Source organism: Primulina tabacum, chromosome 10, assembly GCF_025594145.1.
Source record: "Primulina tabacum isolate GXHZ01 chromosome 10, ASM2559414v2, whole genome shotgun sequence".
NCBI lineage: Eukaryota > Viridiplantae > Streptophyta > Magnoliopsida > Lamiales > Gesneriaceae > Primulina > Primulina tabacum.
Window position 1 is genome coordinate 31287181 of NC_134559.1, and position 20349 is coordinate 31307529.

A 20349-nucleotide genomic window follows, 5' to 3' on the forward strand; every position below is an offset into this window, starting at 1 on the left:
ATAGAATGAACGGCGTGCGAAGGCGCGCCGCGGATACTGTTATCCACGACGCGCCTACGCACGCCATTAATACTATTATCCACGACGTGTAGATGCGCGCCGCGGATACTTTTATCGGTTACTTTTATCCGCGGCACGCCGTTAATACTATTATCCGCGGCACATACATGCACGCCACAGATACTATTATCGATTGCCCACGCACGCACGTTGCGGATAATATTATCTGCAGCGTGCAATGTATGCCATTAATATTCATATCCGCAACATGCAAACAAATTCTACATCGTTCGTTTGCAAGCCGATAAAATCAAATTCGTTAAAAAAAACAATCGAATGGACAAAAACGATAAACCAAAATTTTACAAAAATTTTAGTGCAACTTTAAGTTTAATTAACACAAAATTGATAAACGTCATTGTTTTTCAGTATATCAAAACATAAAGTCTGAAAATCCAAAGAAAGATACGGAATTTGTAACAACTAGCTGTACATATATAACAATGATTAAACTTTCAATACACGCAAATCAATAGAATATTTATCCATCACACAATACTATAAATTTAGATAACTTCCTATCGCGTCCTCGAGAAACTGCATTTCATCATTTGGTCAAATTAGGTCCACCTTCTCCAACAAAACCTTATCAACCCAAACTTTCCAACAAGATCTACCAAGAACAACGTGATGCACTTTTGTGTTTGGATCTGTGGATGCAATTCTACCTTCTGCAACAACTAATTCATCAGCACACCAATGAAGCAGCTTACATTTAGTATTAGCACGGATATCTCCAAGACTCACATTCCTCAAATTTGACTGTAAATAAACAACGAAAAGTTATTGATTCAACCATGTCTATTTTTGTAACAATTTTGCGATTTAAAAATAAATAATTTAAAGATAATTACCCGAGAAACATGATCAAAATTACCATTTTTCTTGGCACCAATATCGATATCACCATTACTACCAACTTCATTCCCAATACCGCTACCAATGCCACCACAAGCAACCTAATTTTACAATCAAATCGTGTCAAGCGATGTAATCATGATAATTCAAAAGCATTTAAGTGTGTATATATACCAAACATATTTTTTTATATGTTGTTTACTTACTAACATGTTCTTGCTGATTTTGTTGATTCATACTTTGTAAAAACATGGACCTCATTTCTTGCATTTCTAGCTGATTTTGTTGCATTTGTTGTTGAAGGCTTTGTACCATAGTTTCAAGTTGTTGAACAGTTCCATTTTGTTTCGCAGAAGCTCTAACTTTCGATGGTGTAACTCCGAAACCCATTCCGCGCACTCTACCCCGAACTTCCTTGCCAAACACAAGTCTAATTGCATCATCAACAATGTTAGTTGTGTTTTGAGATTCAAGTGGACATTCTTGTATTTCTTTCTGCAAAAAAAAAAAAAAATTATGAGCGAATGCGATAAAACCGAGAAGGGGAAAATTGTGTTTAATATATTAAAAATAAATTTTTTATTTTATTACTATTTTCTCTCCAACAGCTTGAGTACTAGGCTTCCCATTTTTTTTCTTGTGACCTTCAATCCAAACTTGCGATCTCGTAATTTTTGTGTCTTCCGGGCTTCTCTTCTCCTTTAATATAGAAATAAATACAAAATCGTAAGAACATAATTCAAGATGTATATATCATTACTAATTACATAAATTATAAAAACCATAAAAATATTTACCATAATGTGAGTCAAACGAGCATAACATCTCCGGCTCATTGTGTGAATGTGATTTTGTTTTTTCCTCATCGTTCTAAATCTTTCACTCTTTTCCTGAAATTAGTTAAAATCGCATAATCAAATGATGTAGGAAAGGTGTGTGGGAAAGAATAAGAAATGGGATAATTTTTCACCTTTCCCACCTGAATCAACTACCCAATCAAGAATCTCTGTGTATGTCCATGTGTGTGTGTGTGCATTAAATTATACCTATGCGGAGTCACTTTTATATGCCAAAATAGAGCAGCAGCTCTCGATTACTTTCCATAAAAAGAAATCATTCATAGTTTCAAAAAACAAAAGCTGCGAAAAATAAAAAAAGTTCAACCAAGCATGACATTAGTGATCAAGTTTCAATCTTGCAGCTTAATAGCACCCAAACGTAAAATTCCTTGAACATTGGCTCTTGTTTATAATTTGTCACTGCTGCCAAATCCTTTCTCCAAAGCACTAACTTTTTTAGAATTTTAGATCCATCCTTATCAAATCATTCATCATTTGAATGTTTTCCATTTATACAGCCCAACAGTCTATCAAACAAAAAAATTGCACCTATAAAACTTTATGTTTTAACTAAGGAAGCATTTGTGATCTCGTAACATCACATCGCACTCTTTCACTTTACACATCCAACTTGATCGTGCTGCAGTATTTATTTCGTTTTGTGGAACTAATACGAGATATCAAAAGGCTCATATGCATGTACTTGAACTCAATCTACAATCACTTCCCACTTACAGTCCTAGTACAACTTAATTGGCAACACATATGATTCAGTCAGTCTTACTTCATGATTTTAGCATTGCATTGAATCAAGACTATACTACCATCCTCAAACAAAGAAAGTTCCATTATAGTAGTTTCATATTTTAACAATGCCAACAATCTTCTTATGGTTTGATCAGTTCCATAGAGCAACGTAAGGCTACAATTCGAATCAAAAACAGAAAGTTTGCTAACACAAGCTGGAAACCACCAAACCGGATTAAAAAAAAAATAACACTCTTACACCAGCGTAACAGAATAAGAGTGGCAAAAACCATAAACAAATTAGCATCCAAAACAAAAAATATGATCAAATTCAGCCAGGAGATAGTAAAATCTTCATCGAATTTGGTTTCAATTCTTGCATAGAAAGAGCCAATGGACACCAAACTTCACGTATGTCAAGTCGGAACTCAAACAAAGTCAAACATAGAAAAGATAGTGGACACACCTGGTTTACAAGCTCTTGAATATTCCGCTTGCTTACAACATTGTAGACTGGAGTGCACCGGGCTGTTTTAACTAGCTACTTTGTGATTTTTAACTTAGTTGCATATTCACATGGTGCTATGTCACACGATCTAATCAAGAAAACTAATTTTGGAATACATGCCTTTATATAAGATTTACATGTCTTACATTTACACCCACCTCATATTTGCCACACGTTTTGGTATATTTTAAAAATGATTTGCCCATAAATCATCACAAAAATTACAAATACTAACAAATTGAAAGGTAAAGCAAATATACTAAGTGACCATAAAAGAGTCAAGAAAAATTCTTACTTGAAAGTTAGGTGATACTGTCCTCTGTACAAACAAGTCCCACTGATTTTGGTCTATAAATTCAGGCTTCAAAAGATTGAGATCTCGTGAAGTCAGTCGACTTGTATTAGCTTCTCGTACAAGTATTTGCAATTTGGATTTCCTATCGCGCCACAATTTAGCCAACTTTCGAAAAATTGATTTCTTTTCACAATCCTCAACTTTGTAAGTCATCTGTACATTAAATAAGTAGAAAATCTTGTTTTTGAGAAAAATTTGTAATTTGTCTTTTAAAAGAGTTTGTTCTATGGGAAGAGAATTTTTTTTTTTGATAAATTGTTGTTGCATTTCTTCCCATGATCTTATTGAACTTGATCTTAAATTTTGTAGCCATGTTTTTGCTTTATCTTTTAAAGAAAAAGGGAAAAGCTCTAATCGAACTATATCCATGCTACAATTTTGATCATTATAAGTGTTACAAACTTCTTCAAATTCTCTTAGATGTAAATATGGATTTTCAGAATATAAGCCCTGAAAATTTTGTAAAAGTTGAATAACTTGATGTTTAAAGTTGAAATTAGATACATCAGAAGGAAAAACTAAACAAGATGGGGCACTAGTTCTAATAGGGTTCATATGGTGCCTAAGTGTTCTTAATTGATCATGTTCTTGATTATTATTATTATTATTATTATTATTATTATTATTATTATTATCATCATCATCTTGATTATTTGAATTATCATCCATGTTTAAATTATTTTCAGATACTCGAATAAGTCTACAACTTTTTTTACGACTCCAAATACTCATACAAGTAAAAACAACACAATACTTATAAATAAAACATAAATAACAAATGTAAACTTAATTTATACCTCCCCGGCAACAGCGCCAAAAACTTGCTACTACTTAAATTATAATTCACCCAAGTGTAGGTTGTTTGCAAGTAATATATTTCGTGAGTACGAGATCGATCCACACACATGTTATTTTAAGTTTAAAATTTATTAATTTATAAATTACCAAATTCAATAATGAAGTTTACAAATTATAAATTTGTCAATGCTCAAAGATTTATTCTTGGTTTATGTAATATTGTTTAACTAAAAGTAAAATAAAGAAAACCACTATAGTTAATGGTTCCAAGAAAATTAAATATTTAAGCACACCCATAATATAATATAGTTCCCACTATAGAAAATACCGAATTAACCGATATTTTATATATGGTACCTATGATTATATATATAACTATATAAATATATAATTGCATAAAGTAAATGTTAAATTTAATCATTATATTTCATTTAGAACAACCGGCAGAGTCACGCTATTGTCTAAATGAAATATATGATTTAATAAGTTAGTTGTGATAAAATAAAAGTTAGTTGCGGGAAAGTAAAAGTTAGTTGCGATAAAATAAAATATAGCTCCGGTAAAGTAAAAGTTAGTTGCAGTAAAGTTAAAGTTAGATGCGAAAAGTAAAAGTTAGTTGCGATAAAGTAAATTTTAGATTGTTAGAGGTTAGTATTAAATCATAAATTTTATTAGATAATTTTTTTTAATTATTTAAAATAAGGTTGATGATTTTTCTTATTTTTGAAAATAAGAAGTTTTGAAGTGAACATATAAGTGGTACACCTCACACGGTCAGCATCTCCCATATTCAGATAGCGAAAGTGTACCTCGAGTGAACGAATCCAACCCTCAGTAGCAAAAGGATCGGTAGTGCCAGAAAATTCCTTCGGCCCTAGCCTCCGGAACTGATCATATATATAATGTTGTGGCCTAGATGCCTGCTGTAATTGCTGTTGCTGCATCAGCTGTAACTGTTGCTGTTGTAACTGCTGCTCGAAGAGACGAGCCATCCCTTCTCAAGCACGAGTAGCAGCATCCCCTGGAGGAGGTGGTGGGGGTGCATTCCCTTGACGGTTCACACTGTTCTCTGCTTGGTTTTCATTAACAGGGGCACGTCTAGGAGGCACTTTATCTGAACGTTTTCCAAATTCTAACGTAACCAACATGCATTTAAATCTAAGTTTTCTAATCATGTGACATATCCTTATTCATTTAGCAATTTAAGCATGCAAAGCATATATACTCAAAAAGCTAGTAAACATGTATCGTAAACTATTATTCATGTCATCATGCAGGTAACATCATAACAAATCATATAAAGCATGTAAGACTTACAAATTGAGGCTTGACGACTGATCTTCCCGGCGCTGATGGTGGCACAACCCTTCACAGAACCATTGCTCTGATACCAACTGAAACGTCTGCTTAATCGTTTCTTAAAAAGTACTGAATTTTTGTTTTTTAAAGCTCTCAAGATTTCGGCATTACATATACATATAAAAATACTTTGAAAACACCTTGCACCATTTTAAAATAAAACATCCAACTAATAATTGAAAATCCAAAGGAAGTAGTCAAAACTTGAAATTGTTAATCGTTTTACCAAACCTAAAAAGCAATAAATGTTGAAAAGTATAACCCATACTAAACCTCTCAAAATCTCTCAAAACATAAATAAATAGTCGTAAAATATTTAATGTAATTCATAAACTTAAATGCGGAAAGTAGAATCGCTGGTCCTCGGGTTATGTGCATCTTCAGTCCAGTCAGGTCATTCATCAAGACCTCTATCAAACTCACCTGCATCAAACACACATAGTGAGTCTAAAGGCTCAACACATCATATCCATGATAACAAGTAATACGTAATACAGTTCATATACAACATTGAAAAATACTTGTACTTAAAATAACATTTTCATAACAATGCATAACTTTAAACTTAAATATTTTCATAAACATTTACATATCAACATATTCGTATTCATATTAATATATTCATATTCATGTTTGTTGAATTCAGATCGTGATTATGACTCGTATTCTTAATTGTATTGAGCGATGGATCCATATAGAGAAAACCACAGTACTGGGGGCGGAGATACCAGCGACACTCTCACCGGTCAACTGGGCCTTGGCCAACGGATTAACATATTCGTATCCGTATCCGTATCCAAGAAAACACGATCGTCGGGCTCCCACTGGGACCATAACCCTCACGATATTTCCAACATATCATCGTATTTAGTCACAATCCCTTCACGTCCTTCAACATGTCGTATTTCCATCACTTAATAAAAAATTCATCATAATAACCAAGCATGCAACATGTCTTTTAAATGTCCATAATTCCATAATTAAATCACAAAAATATAAACATTTAAAAATTGTATTTTAAAGTATAAAATTTCATAAACATGTGAAATAATCATATTATCATATAAAACAGTAATTAGAGCACTGCCATGACGTTTACTAATTTTTAGGTGTAAAAAGACTGTTTTACCCTTGGACGTAAATTCTCACGTTTTTGACTTTTTCTTAATTTCATTGACTCTAACATGTCCCAAATAATTATTTAAGCCTAAATTAAAATTTCAATAATTTTATTTAGCTTAAATACTAGGCTTTTTAATTAACTCGTAATTAATCGTTTTGAAGGCGTTTTAATCCCGAAAAATCTCAAACTTTAATATAAAATTCCTAAACTTAAAACATAGTCCTTTTATATTATTTTGGCCCTTGTGAAGACTCGACCCCCGTGAGCCGTGTTTCGATTTATTTTAATTCTAAAAAAACCTTATCTTGACCCTTGAAAGTGCACCCCGAGCCATCTTTCGATTTTCTCGAGCCACCCTCGAACCATGTTGGTCCAGACCCTGACCAACCCCTTAGACCACCCCCCAAGACCATAGGAACTCATGGACTTGACCCTTAGCCACAGAACCGAAGCTAGCCACCCCAAGTATGCTGCAGCCGAGGACTCCTACATGCATGGACTCTAAGTTTTTGTATCTAGGCCCTTAACCATCGACCCAGCCCCTGAACCAGCCTATTGTGCACTCACCTAGGACCCTTAGGACTCGCCCAAGCCCAACCCCTGAGCCCTGGACCGAGCCCCTTAAGCCCTGGAAGGCTGCACACTTCTGCGCATGGCTTGACAAGTTATCGGGTAGGAGTCCTTGTTGGGAAAGACTCCTCTAGCCCACTTACTCGAGTCCTAGCATGGCTAGGGATGCTAGGACCCTTCCCTTGACTCATCTACGGCCCTGGCTAGCCCTAGAACCAAGCCAAGCCCACATGATCGAAACCGAGCCCCTCAAACTCACCATAATAGAAACGCGTACCAGCTTGTATCCCTTGATCATGTGCCGTGTTTTGGTGATAATCTAATGCTCTAATGAAATGTCTCGTGTTCTTTTATTTAAAATGTACTAGAAATTTGTTTTTAAAACCTACTCACTATGGCCGAATACATAAAAATATTTTTATAAAATATTTTGCAACAACTTAAAACAATAAATCAACCAACAAATATTTGAAAATTAAAGGAAATATCTCAAAACGTAAAATCGTCAAAAGTTAACCAACCTAAAAAGTAATAAATAAAAAGCCTTAAAGTCTTTTAACAAAATCATAAACATAAATCATAAATGCGGAACTAAAGAAGAGCTGGTCCTCGGGTTATGTTCAACGTCAGTCCAGTCAGGTCAACCATCAAGACCTCCCGTAATAATAACATAATCACCTGCATCCATCACACTTAGTGAGTCTAAAGACTCAACACACCATAATTTTGATAACAAATAATAAGTATAAAACCACATGCAACAGTGAAAATACTTTTACATAAACATAACATTTTCATGAAGGTGCATAAAATTTAAACCTTAACCTTTTTCCTTTTCCTCATAACATAAACCTTTTTATCATGACATAACATTTTCATGAAGGTGTATAAACTTTAAACTTAACCTTTTTCCTTTTTCTCATAACATAAACCTTTTTATCATGACATAACATTTTCCTTTTTATTGAATTCAGATCGTTAATTGTGACTTTCCTCAAACCTCGAAAGTCGATGGATCCATCTACATGTAACCACAGTACTGGGCGACGGGGACATCAGCGACACTCTTATCCGTCAACTGAGCCTTGGCCTATTCTCGTCGAATTAAAATACGATCGTTGGGCTCCCTATGGGGCCTTTTTCCATAAATGGGCTCCCTCTGGGGCCTTTTCCCTCACGATATTCTCATTCTTATCTCAAACCTTATATCCTCAATGGAAATACGATCGTCGGGCTCCCACTAGGACCATAACTCTAACGATATCTCCAACATATCATCGTAATAGTCACAATTACTTCACTTCCTTCAATGTTTCGTATTCTCATTACTTTATAAAAATCATGCATAACATATACATTTTGTTTTTGAAACCAAGCTTGCAACATACCTTTTAAATGTCAACATTAAATCATAAAAATCTAATAGGCATTTAAAAATCATAATTTAATCATGTAAAATTTCATAAACCTTTAGAAATAATCATAATATCATAAAAACAGTATTTAAAGCACTGTCATGACGTTTACTACTTTCTAGGTGTAAAATGACTGTTTTATCCCTAGACGTAACATTTTCCGTTTTTGACATTTTCTTAATTTCATTGACTCTAACATGTACCAAATAATTATTTAAGCTTACAAGAATTTTCTCATATTTTTATTTAGCATAAAACGAGGACTTTTAATTTAATATCTAAATATAACATATTACTGCGTTTTAAATCCCGAATTAAACCAAACCTTAATATAAAATTCCCAAGTTACAAACTCAAACTTATAATAATTATTTAAGCTTAAACCTAATTTTCCATAATTTTATAAAGCTTAAAACTAGGCGTTTCACTTAATTCTTTAATTAGCGTTTCGTACGGCGATTAAATCCTGGATAAATCCAAAACTCATTATTTTGATCCCAAACTTTAAAAATAGCATTTTTATTATTTATTCTACCCTTCCAAGTCATGAGCCACACCCGTGGAGCCATGGATTCATTTTTAGCCTTTTAATTTTCGAAATAGACACCTTATCGAACACACCGAGCCATCTCCTAATTTACTCGAGCCACGCCCGAGACACCTCGAGCCAAACCCGAGCTAACCCACTTAGGACCCTACTGACCAACCCTGGCCCCTAGACCTTGCCCCTCCCTCACGCACACACTCCTAGACAGACCCCGATTCTGCACGTAAATCTCTTCCACAAGACTAGGAATTCTAGTTTGCTTAAGACTCAACCAAGCCATAAAACCACTGACCACCCATGACCTCTACTGACCTTAGACCAGTCCCAGACCCGAGCCACCCCCATCCCGAGCCCCTGAACCACGCACAAGCCTAGCAAAGTAGGCACCAGAAACTGCGCATGGTTGAAACTCACACAAGAAGACTCCTAGTCATCCTAGGTCACCTCCAATCGAGCCACCCCCGAGCCCAGCCGATCCTGACCACCCCTGGACAAAGCCCAGACCCAGCCCAAGCCTTTGACCCCAAGCAGTGAGCCACCAAAACATCACAGCAGCCTCGTGCGTAACTACTGCCCATGCACTTCATCACATTCCATTGAGCCACAACGCACTCAAGCTGCACCAGCCCCTGTCCAGACCTTTGTGCACCCTTCTAGGACCCCAATGAGTTGACCTAGCCCAGCCCAAAGCCCCCTCGCCTAGCCCTTCATTCCTGCAAGTCTGCACATCCAGCGCCTACAAGTGTGCTCTCGGGTTGGAGTCCTAGCTTGCTAGGACTCCTTCCCAGCCCTTGTGCTCGAGTCCTAGCATGTCTAGGACCCTCTTCCCTGACCCCTCACGAATCTAGCTGTGAAGACCCGAAATCTTGCAACGAGAAAATCTATATATGTCATAGAAAATTTCAGCTCATTTTTGGCACAACATTTTTTTTAGTTCCATACAATCATAATCACGAAAATTTGAATAATCATTGTCCCTTCACTACTGACCATTTATCACTATATGAAAGTGCACCGATCATAGGAGAGGTCCATGCAGCCAAAATCACTCTCCATTTGCACTTAAGGAAAACCAAAATCACTCATGAATCTCGGGTGTGTATCTTGAATCAAGGAGAGGCCACGTTCATTCGGGAGAGAAAAGTTCAATCATCACGTTGATTAAGCAATCAGCGGCATTGTTGGAGTGATACGTGCTTACCTTTATAGTTGATCATTCAAGCCTATATAAGAAGCAAACTCCCTTCCCATAACTTCAAGAATTCAAAATTTAGCATTTGCAGCAGCCTAGTCAAAGCTCTACCGCAGCCTTGTTCGAACGAAGTTCTTTTAGCATGTCCTTCTAGCGCCTTAATCCAAACGAAATCAGGTAAGTGGGCTTTTGCTATGTATTTCTTTGTAACTTAAACTTTGTATAAGTATTTCATGACATGCGTCTATGTGTGTCAAATCATTTTCGGAAAATGCTATTATATATTTTATAAAATCTCGATCGATGTACGATATGTTCTTCTATTTCCGGTGTTCTTTGATTCTGCTGAGTTCATTCAAAAATTCCGATAAGTGTTGTTTGATACATCTGATTCTGTGGTGCACTGTTATGATTCGAGTGGGATATGGAACGACGATTGTAAATTTATATGGCCCCCATCAGTGGGTATAAAACTGTGTTCCGGCTCCCATCAGTGGGTATAAAACTGTGTTTTGGCCTCACCCCTTAGAGGACTAACATATTGGGGACAATTTGACCATGGATAACGAGATGAATAACAGTGTTTTCGTTTGTTCTGATTCGTTCTGTTCTGAATCGTCTAATAATCTCTGTTTCGTATTTCGATTCTGACTCTGATCTGATATGTTATACTACGTTTTGAAAATCAGTTTGCAGTATGGGTTTTAAATTATATTTATATGTACTTGTGGTAATCGATCGGCCCCCCACTTGCTGAGTGTTTTCCAAAATACTCACCCCTTACATCTCTCTCCAGATAAGAACGAAGATCAATTAGACGACGATGAATAAGACATGCTTCGGGGTTGGTGATGAAGTGTCGAGATATGAAGATTTCTCGCTTAAGTTCTTCCTGAGTTTTGATCCAAGTTGTACATTGCTTCCGCACACTTTATTTCGTTTTGAAATTTATCGCTGTAAGACAAGATTATTTTGAGTTAATTATGAAATAGACTGGTTTCGGTTTATACTGAACTACGAGGCTTGTTGTTTGGCGATTATGTGATTGTTGAACAACGCCGGTGTCTACTAACCCCGGTCTCGGGGCGTGACACTAGCCCAGCCCTAGATGCAACCGAGCCAAACTATGCACCATACATCATGAAACCCGATCACCTAGACCCAAACGTTCGAATTCGGTTCCAGCATAATCGGTTCATGTTTTCAGCATGTGTGTGTGTTCTTAAGACTCTTGAAATCGTGTAAAAACAATCCTTGATCCTCCCATAATCATGGCAGCCCCTTTTTACATGAAAACAACAACTTTTGGATCACAAATCATGCCTTAAAAATTCATGTTCATGCAAAAACGAAAATAGTTAAAAACGTCACTTTTTTCATACAAAACATGATTAAATAAATAATATGGTGTGATAGATGATTGAAGAAAAGAATATGGCGTGCCTTTGCATTTTAAACGCACAAAAAACCGTTGGCGATTGAAGAACGCCGACGGAGAGGGCCTAAGTTTGATAGATCCTTGAAGCACTCTATATTTTCCTCTCAACCAATATGTGTGTGTATCGTGTATAAGGAGGGGGGTGGGGAGAGTTTTCTCTTGTTTTGAGTGTGTGGCCGTGAAAATGAATCTAAGTTGGGGAGGGTTTCATAATTTATATACTAATTAACTTACTAATTAAGGCTTAGGCCTAATAAGCTTGCCAAGTAGGCCCATTAGTCTTAATTAGAATTCAATTAAAATATAAAAAAAGTTTTGTTTAAATAAATTTGCGACCTTATTAGCCAGGTTGCCAAAAAGTTTGTATTTTTGTTGAAAAACCAACACCTCTAAAATTTACGTCCCGACATATAAAATCACCTCAAAACCCCTTATTTTCAAAAATAAAAAAACATCACCCTTATTTTAAATAATTTAAACCAATTATTCCATAAAAAACATTTTCTATTTTTCAGCCCTCGGTCTCCGTTCCTCGATCGCAACTCGAATAACCTTTGAAAAATACATTTTAATGCAACCACGAAGAAAAATATATTTCAAACATGTAAATATGCACCATATAATTAATTTATGTAATTAAAATACACAAAGAATTTAATAACTCGTGCATGTGATTCGCGTGGACTTTTAAATTTTCAGGGCGTTACATCTAAACTCATGTAAAACAATGCTTGAACATAACCATATCATGGCAGCCTCCTTACCACAATTAAACAAAGAATTTGGAAACAAAAATCCAAGTTTAGAACTCATGTACATGTAGTTTCGAAAATTCAGTGTATGTGCCATGTTTTTCCTTAAAAAGCATGCTTGAACAAATATTATGGTGTGATGATGTTTGAAGGAAAGAAATATGCGTGCCTTTGCATTTTAAACGCACGAATTCTTGTTGACGATTGCGAAGAACGAGGCAAGAACCTTGGCTTGAATTCCTTGTAGTTTCCACCGAAATTTTCTTTCAAATATTGAAGGTGTGTGTGTCGTGTGGTGTTAGGAGATTTTCAGAAAAGTGGGGCGTGTGTTATGGTGTAGGGTTTGGGGTGATTTACATATTTTATACTAATTAATTCCTTGATTAAGCTTAAGTCCATTAAGCCCCTAAATTAGGCCCACTAGTGCTTGAATAGGAATTAATTAAAATATTATAACAGTTTTGTTTAAAAATAAGTTTGTGAATTTATTAGCCAGGTAGCCTGAAAATTCATATTTTTTGTTGAAAAGCCAACACCGATAAAATTTACGTCCCGGCGTATAAAATCACCTCAAAACTCCTTATTTTCAAAAATATGAAAAACCATCTATCATATTTTAAACAATTAAAAATAATTATTTAATACAAACATTTTACGTTTTTCAGCCCTAGGTCTCCGTTCCTCGATCGCAACTCGAATAATCCTTAAAAATACATTTTTATGCATAAAATATTATTTAACATATAATCATGCATGTCACATAATAAATTAAGCAATTAAATCAATTAATTACTCATTTTTCATATTCCCTAGATTTGCATGCAGTTGGATTATGTCGTCTTACTTTTGGACCTTACACCTAGCCATGCTAGGATTTAAGACAAGTGGCCGGGAAGGAGTCCTACCGAGGGGATACGCGTAGATGCAGCTTCTGCACAAGTGGAGTGAGACTCGGCCAGGGGGCTTATGGCTGGGCTAAGCTAGGCTAGGTCCTTATGGTCCTAAGAGGGTGCACAAGGGTCTAGGTCAGGGGCTGGCTCGGTGGTTAGGGTCCTAGCAACAAAACGAAGAGTCCTAGTCTATTAAGGAGTCTTGATCGTGACTTGTTGCTGATATGGTAGGCTTCGGTTGGGGCTAGGGTCGAGTTCTAGGAGTGCTAAGGGTCTGCGAGGGTCCTGGGGAGGTCTGGTTTGAAGCTGGCTCAGGCTGGTTCGAAGATGGCTCGTGGGAATCATGCGATGGCTCGAGGGTTTGTAACTCATGGTTCGAACCTAGGGTTTTATGGTTTAAAAGTTAGAAACGTGGCTCAACGAGGGTCGAGTCATGGTTCACGAGGGCTAATTAAATATAAAAAAGTCTAAGGTTTTAATTTGATAATTTTATATTAAACTTTGAATTAATTCGATATTTAAACGTTCCTTGAATTAATAATTAAATAATAATTCAAAAGCTTTGAATTTAAGCTAAGTAAAATTTGTGGTAAATTTAATTTAAGTTTAAATAATTATTTGAGATGGTCTAGAGTCAACGAAATAAGTAAATGTCAAAATCGTGAAATTTTACATCTTGGGTTATCCGAAAATTAGCAAGCGTCATGACAGTGCTCTGAATGCTGTTTTATATGCTAAAATGATATTTTTCATGTTTATGGAATTTTATGATGAAACGTTATCGTTAAAAGACATGTTGCATGCTTGATTTAAAAGAAAAACGATATATGTCTGTTTAATTTTTATAAATGATGAGAATACGAAATGTTGAAGGAAGTGAAGTAATTGTGACTAATATGATGATACGATGATATGTTAATACGTAGGCCAAGGCTCATTTGACGGGTGAGAATGTTGCTGATGTTCTCGTCGCCCAGTACTGTGGTTACATGTAGATGGATCCATCGCCCCAATAAGGATACGAAAGTCACAATTAACGATCTGAATTCAACAAAAGGAAAAATGAATACGTATATGAATATGATGAATATTAATATGTTAAAATGTTTATAAAAATGGTTATTTTTATGTTTATGCATCATTGTGAAAATGTTATTTTACGTACAAGTATTTTCACTGTTGCATGTGTTCGGTATATGTAGTACTTGTTATCAAGATTATGATTTGCTGAGTCTTTAGACTCACTAGGTGTGATTGAAGCAGGTGATTATGATAATAATGATAATGGAGGTCTTGATGATTGATCTGACTGGACTGAAGGTTCACATAACCCGAGGACCAGCGCTAGTTTTCCGCACTAGACTAGTTTTGATTTATGATTTTAAAGATTATGTTAAAGATATTTTTACGACTTTTATTAGGCTTTTGAGTAGTTTTTGAGAGGTTGTTAGTTTTAGCAATGTTGTTAAGTTAGGATTTGCAAACGTTTGACGATTTTATGTTTTGAACTATTTCTTTTGAATTTTCAAGTTTAGTTGGTTGTTTTATTTTTAAAATGATTTCAAAAAAATTATAAGAAAATATATGTGTATTTCGGCCGAATCATTGAGAGAGTTAAAAAAAATTTCTAGTACTTTTTAAGAAAACAAGTAGTGGTCGTTTCAGTTGGTATCAGAGCAATGTTTCTGTAAAGGGTTGTGCCACCATCAGAGCACGGAAGCTCAGTGTGGGCTAATCGTTCTCACTAGCACACAACATGCTTAGTAAAACCAAACAGCACGATCAAAACAACCTCCATTGTGTGTTCGCCCAAGTCCATATTGTATGTCTCTTATTTAAAGAGGACAAAAACCAAACTTCAAAAATAAAAAATTTGCGAGAAACTTCATAATTGGCCACCATAGCTTAGATGACAAGGGTGTCATTATGGGGGTTGGACAATCCTTCCATATCGTCTGGCCCAAATGATATTATTGGCTTGGTCCTGATCTTCCTTGTAACAATTTCATATTCACAACTTTCAAATACTCGATTTTCGTGCTAGGTTAGAATCCCCATCAATCCTCCTGATATCATGTTGATAATCCCTCGAGAGCGAGGGCTCGCTTGAGGGTCGGCTCATCATCGCTTCCGGTTTGCTCCTGGAGAGCACTCCCTCCTTGGCTAAGGTACCCTTCTCTGCTCTTCCCATCCTAGCTCTTCTCGAGCCCTCTTAAGTTGTCGGACTTATCCTACTTGGCGTGTTAAGATCGCTTTAATTTCTGAATCTTACTGAATTATTTCTTGATCTAGATGGCTGCATTCGTTTGTGGTGTACCCGTATTCTCTATGGAAATCACAAACGTGTCATACTTATGCCGCCGTGGCACCTGATCACTTTCTGGGGGCCTCTGCACAAGATGTTTTCCATCACAAATGTTAAGGGCTCAGAGCTCACTAACCTTTTCGGGCGTGTAGGCGGTGAATTGTCCCATTAGTTCAGGAGGTTTCTCCCTGCTCGTTTTATCAGTTATGTTGATGGGTCTGATTTCTTTCAAGTTCTTTGAGGGGTTCTTGAAACGACTACTACATAAAATGCTGCTAAATGTTTTTTAACTTATTTTCGAAATTCTTAAATTTAAGCATGTATGCGACACTGCTGAAAAATACGTCTTTAAAAAATAATCGTAATTAAATAACAAATAAAATATTGTATATTAAAATTTGCCAACTCGGCAACAAAAAATGTACGTAGAAATAAACAAATAAAAAACCTGGTAATCATCAACATGTCAAAACAAGCGTATAAAAATATTCATGTCCACTCTAAGCTCATAAAAACGTGATGTGCGGAAAATATGGTCCTCGGGTCATGTGCACACAACAAGCCCTGCCTATTAGAATTCGGTACTAATGGTAATGTTTAAATAAAAATGTTAAGCACTGATGGGCCCTAATTTGAATTTAAAAAAGATTAAAAGGGTTTTGAGCCCATTAATCATTAAAACACACCCAACAAGCCCAATAACACTCTCGAAAATATTTCGTTTTGATACGTTTTTGAAAATATTGCCCGAGCCCTCCAAAAAGTCATCCGATTCGATAAAATTTTTGTACCGATTAAAAACTATGATCCGGCGAGTAAACATACCCACCAAGGCCCAATTTTCGAAAAACACCCTTAAAAAATTTTAAAATAATTAATTAAAATTAGTCATTCAATAAAAATATTTTTCCTGATTATCTCTGGTCTTCGTTTATCGTTAGAGCACGAAATGCCATTTCAAACCCTAATGCATGAAACTTTAAAATAATAATGAAATAAACTCTAACCATGCAATAATCATGCATTACATGTATAAAATCATTAAACACATATTTTAAATAAAACCCTTTATTTCATACATTCAAGTTACGTAGTTCGAATTTCCTGGACTTACAACTCTCCCCCTCTTAAAACAAAATTTTGTCCTCGAAATTTAAAATATATCAAATACTCCGCGTAGCGACTCCTCATATCGGTCTCTGACTGCTAAGTACCCTCCTCCTCGAAGTGATTTAGCTACTTGACTTTGACCATGTGGATCACCTTGTTCCGGAGCCTCCTCTCTTGTCCGTCCAGTATCTGACTGGGTCTCTCCTCGAAAGACATGTTCGGTGTCATCTGAAGTGGCTCGTAGTTCAGCATATGCGAAGGATTCGACATGTACTTCCGCAGCATGGAGAGATGGAACACATTAGGAACTCTAGCCAGATCCGACGGTGATGGAACTCTGTAAGCGAGTGTCCCAACTCTCTCCAGGATCTAAAACGGCCCTATGTATCTCGGACTGAGCTTGCTTTTCTTCTCAAATCTCATCACACCCATCATCGGTACAACCTTCACGAACACATGATCCCCTACGGCAAACTCAAGATCTCGACGCCGCTGATCTGCTAACTCTTCTGCCGGCTCTGACCACTCTTCATCCTGTCCTGGATCTTGACCACTAACTCTGCAGTCTGAGTGACAAAATCTAGCCCTATCTCTGCCCTCTATCCTATCTCATCCCAATACACTGGAGACCTACACTTTCTCCCGTACAATGCCTCATATGGAGCCATACCGATAGACGCCTGGTAACTGTTGTTGTATGTGAACTCTACAAGCAGTATCTTTGGCTCCTAGGTGCCCTGGAAGTCGATCATGAAAGCTCTGAGTAGGTCCTCCAAAATCTGAATAACCCTATCTGACTGCCAGTCAGTCTGAGGATGAAAGATAGTACTGAATAGCAGCTTAGTACCCAATACCTGATGCAGACTCTTTCATAACGCAGACGTTATTCTCGGATCACCGTCTGACACGATGGACACTATAATCTAATGCAGACTGACTATCTCTCTAATATACAGCTCTTCGTACTGAGTCATGGTAAAAATCTTCTTGATCGGTAAAAAGTGCGCTGATTTAGTTAGTCGATCGGCTATCACCCAAATGACGTTATATCCTCTAGTCGTCCTCGGGAGCCTTGTCATGAAATCCATGGTAATATTCTCTCATTTCAACTCGGGAATAGGGAGTGATATCAGCTTCCCTGCAGGTCTCTGATGTTTGGCCTTGACCTAGTGACACGTCAAACACTCGGAAACGAAACGCAAAATATCTCTCTTCATGCTCGGCCACCAATAAAGAGACTGAAGACCCTTATACATCTTCGTACTCCCTGGATGGATGGAGTACAGGGTGCTGTGGGCCTCGCTCAAGATAGATACTCTCAGGGAATCACTGCTAGGAACCCACAGTAGGTCCCTATATCTGACTATGCCATCCACAACTGAATACAACCTCGACCCTTAGCCTCATCCCTCTGTCTCCACTTCTGCAACTGCTCGTCAGAAGTCTGCCCTGCTCGAATTATGTCTCTCAATGTCGGCTGCACTGTCAGGATAGAAAGATTATGGTCATTGTACCTGGCATAAACTGCAAGCTCGAACCTCTGAATCTCCTCCTGCAGCAGTCACTGTACCGAAAAATGGGCAATCACCGCATGCTTCCTGCCCAGGGCATCTGCAACCACATTAGCCTTACCCGGATGGTAGCTAATGTCACATTCATATTCCTTCACAAACTCTAGCCACCTCCGCTGTTTCATGTTCATCTATTTTTGCGTGAAGAAGTACTTCAGGCTCTTGTGGTCATTGAAAATCCTGCACTTCTCTCCATATAGATAATGCCTCCAAATCTTCAGGGAAAAAACCACTGCTGCTAGCTCAAGGTCATGAGTCGGATAGTTATTCTAATGGATCTTCAGCGGTCTGAATGCGTAGGCTATAACTCTGTCATGCTGCATTAGAACCTCACCCAAACCGAGCATCGAAGCATCTGTATAAACCACAAACTCTCTTTGTCCTGATGGCATAATTAGAACTAGTGCTGTGGTCAACGCCTGCTTCAACCTGTCAAAGCTCTCCTGGCACTCGGATTCCCAGATAAACTTGGCATTCTTCTTCGTCAAGGAGGTCATAGGCACCGCAATAGAAGAGAAGCTCTGAATAAACTTCCTGTAATATCCAGCCAATCCCAAAAAGCTACGGATCTCTGTCACGCTCTTAGGCGCAGGTCAGTCTTTGACTGCCTCAACTTTACTAGGGTCGACCTCTATACCATCCTAAGATACAATGTGGCCCAAGAATGCCACTCTGTCAAGCCAGAACTCGCTTTTACTGAACTTTGCATACAGTCGCATGTCCTGTAAAGTCTGCAGTACGATCCTCAGATGTTGACTATGTTCCGCTCTGCTCCTCGAATAAATCAGTATGTCATCTATAAAAACAATGACAAAATGATCCAAAAATTGATGAAACACGCGATTCATGAGATCCATGAAGATCTTTGGCACGTTCGTCAAACCAAAGGGCATCACCATAAACTCATAGTGCCCATAACGCGTCCTGAAAGTCTTTCTATGCACGTCAGACTCTCTCGCCTTCAGCTGGTGGTATCCTGACCGGAGATCTATCTTCGAGAATACTGATGCTCCCAGAAGCTGATCAAATAGATCCTCGATCCTGGGCAATGGATACTTGTTCTTGACTGTGACACGGTTCAGCTCCCTGTAGTCAATACAAAGCCACATGTTGCCATCTTTCTTCTTCATAAAAAGTACCACGCGCCCCATGGAGAAACGTTAGGGCGAATGAATCCCCTATCTACCAAGTCCTGTATCTGATCCTTCAGTTCTTTCATCTCTGCAGGTGCTAGACGATAGGGCACCTTAGAAATAGGCATGGTACCTGACATGAGCTCAATAGAGAAGTCCACATCTCTGTCCTGCGGAATGCCTGAAACATTTTAGGGAAAACACTGGGAAAATCTCTGACCACATCAACGTCCTCTAGCCTCTGACTGACTGGCTCTGTCACTGTCACAATACTTGCCAGAAACACCTGGCAGCCTCTGTTCATGATCTTCCTCGCACACATGCATGAGATGATGTGCAGGCATCTGCTGATGTCTGGCTGCCTCAAAAATAAACGGCTTACCGCTGGGCGGTCGGACGGATACTGACCTTTGTCGAAAATCTATGACAACTCCGTTCGTAGAGAGCTAGTCCATACCAAGAATAATATCAAACTCCGGCAACGGTAACACAATCAAGTCTGCCAGCACCACATATTTCTGTAACCGAAGCTCCAATTTCTTCACTATCAGAGAGGTAAACATCTAATCCTCGGATGGAATCTAAACTCGGAATCCCAAATCCATAGCCTCCGATATGATTTCTAGTCGCTTGATGAAAGACTCGATATAAACGAAAATGTGTAGCTCCTGAATCTAGCAATGCATGCATGGCTATACCTGCAATATATATCCTTCCGGTGATCAAGGTAGAGTCGGGCTCAACCTTTGCCTCCTCGCCGTGCATCAAATACGCCCTGC

General features: G+C 37.5%; 1 protein-coding gene across 1 annotated transcript; it reads right to left on the reverse strand.

The window, feature by feature from the left end:
- Positions 1-580: 580 nt before the first annotated feature.
- Positions 581-3520, reverse strand: LOC142505542 (uncharacterized). Its single transcript, XM_075618572.1, has 6 exons — positions 3308-3520; positions 1716-1808; positions 1510-1617; positions 1129-1413; positions 915-1019; positions 581-822 (listed from the first exon to the last, which is right to left on the reverse strand). The coding sequence occupies exons 1-6, from the start codon at positions 3518-3520 to the stop codon at positions 616-618; spliced, it is 1011 nt and encodes a 336-aa protein (XP_075474687.1). The 3' UTR covers positions 581-615.
- Positions 3521-20349: the final 16829 nt, after the last annotated feature.

Excerpts from the sequence above, each read along its gene's own strand:
- LOC142505542 (XM_075618572.1), bottom strand. The coding sequence starts at position 3,520 with ATGACTTACAAAGTTGAGGATTGTGAAAAGAAATCAATTTTTCGAAAG. Across the intron at positions 1,618-1,715 it reads CTCGTTTGACTCACATTATG|GAGAAGAGAAGCCCGGAAGA; the intron begins GTAAATATTTTT and ends TCTATATTAAAG. Across the intron at positions 823-914 it reads ATTTTGATCATGTTTCTCGG|TCAAATTTGAGGAATGTGAG; the intron begins GTAATTATCTTT and ends GTTTATTTACAG.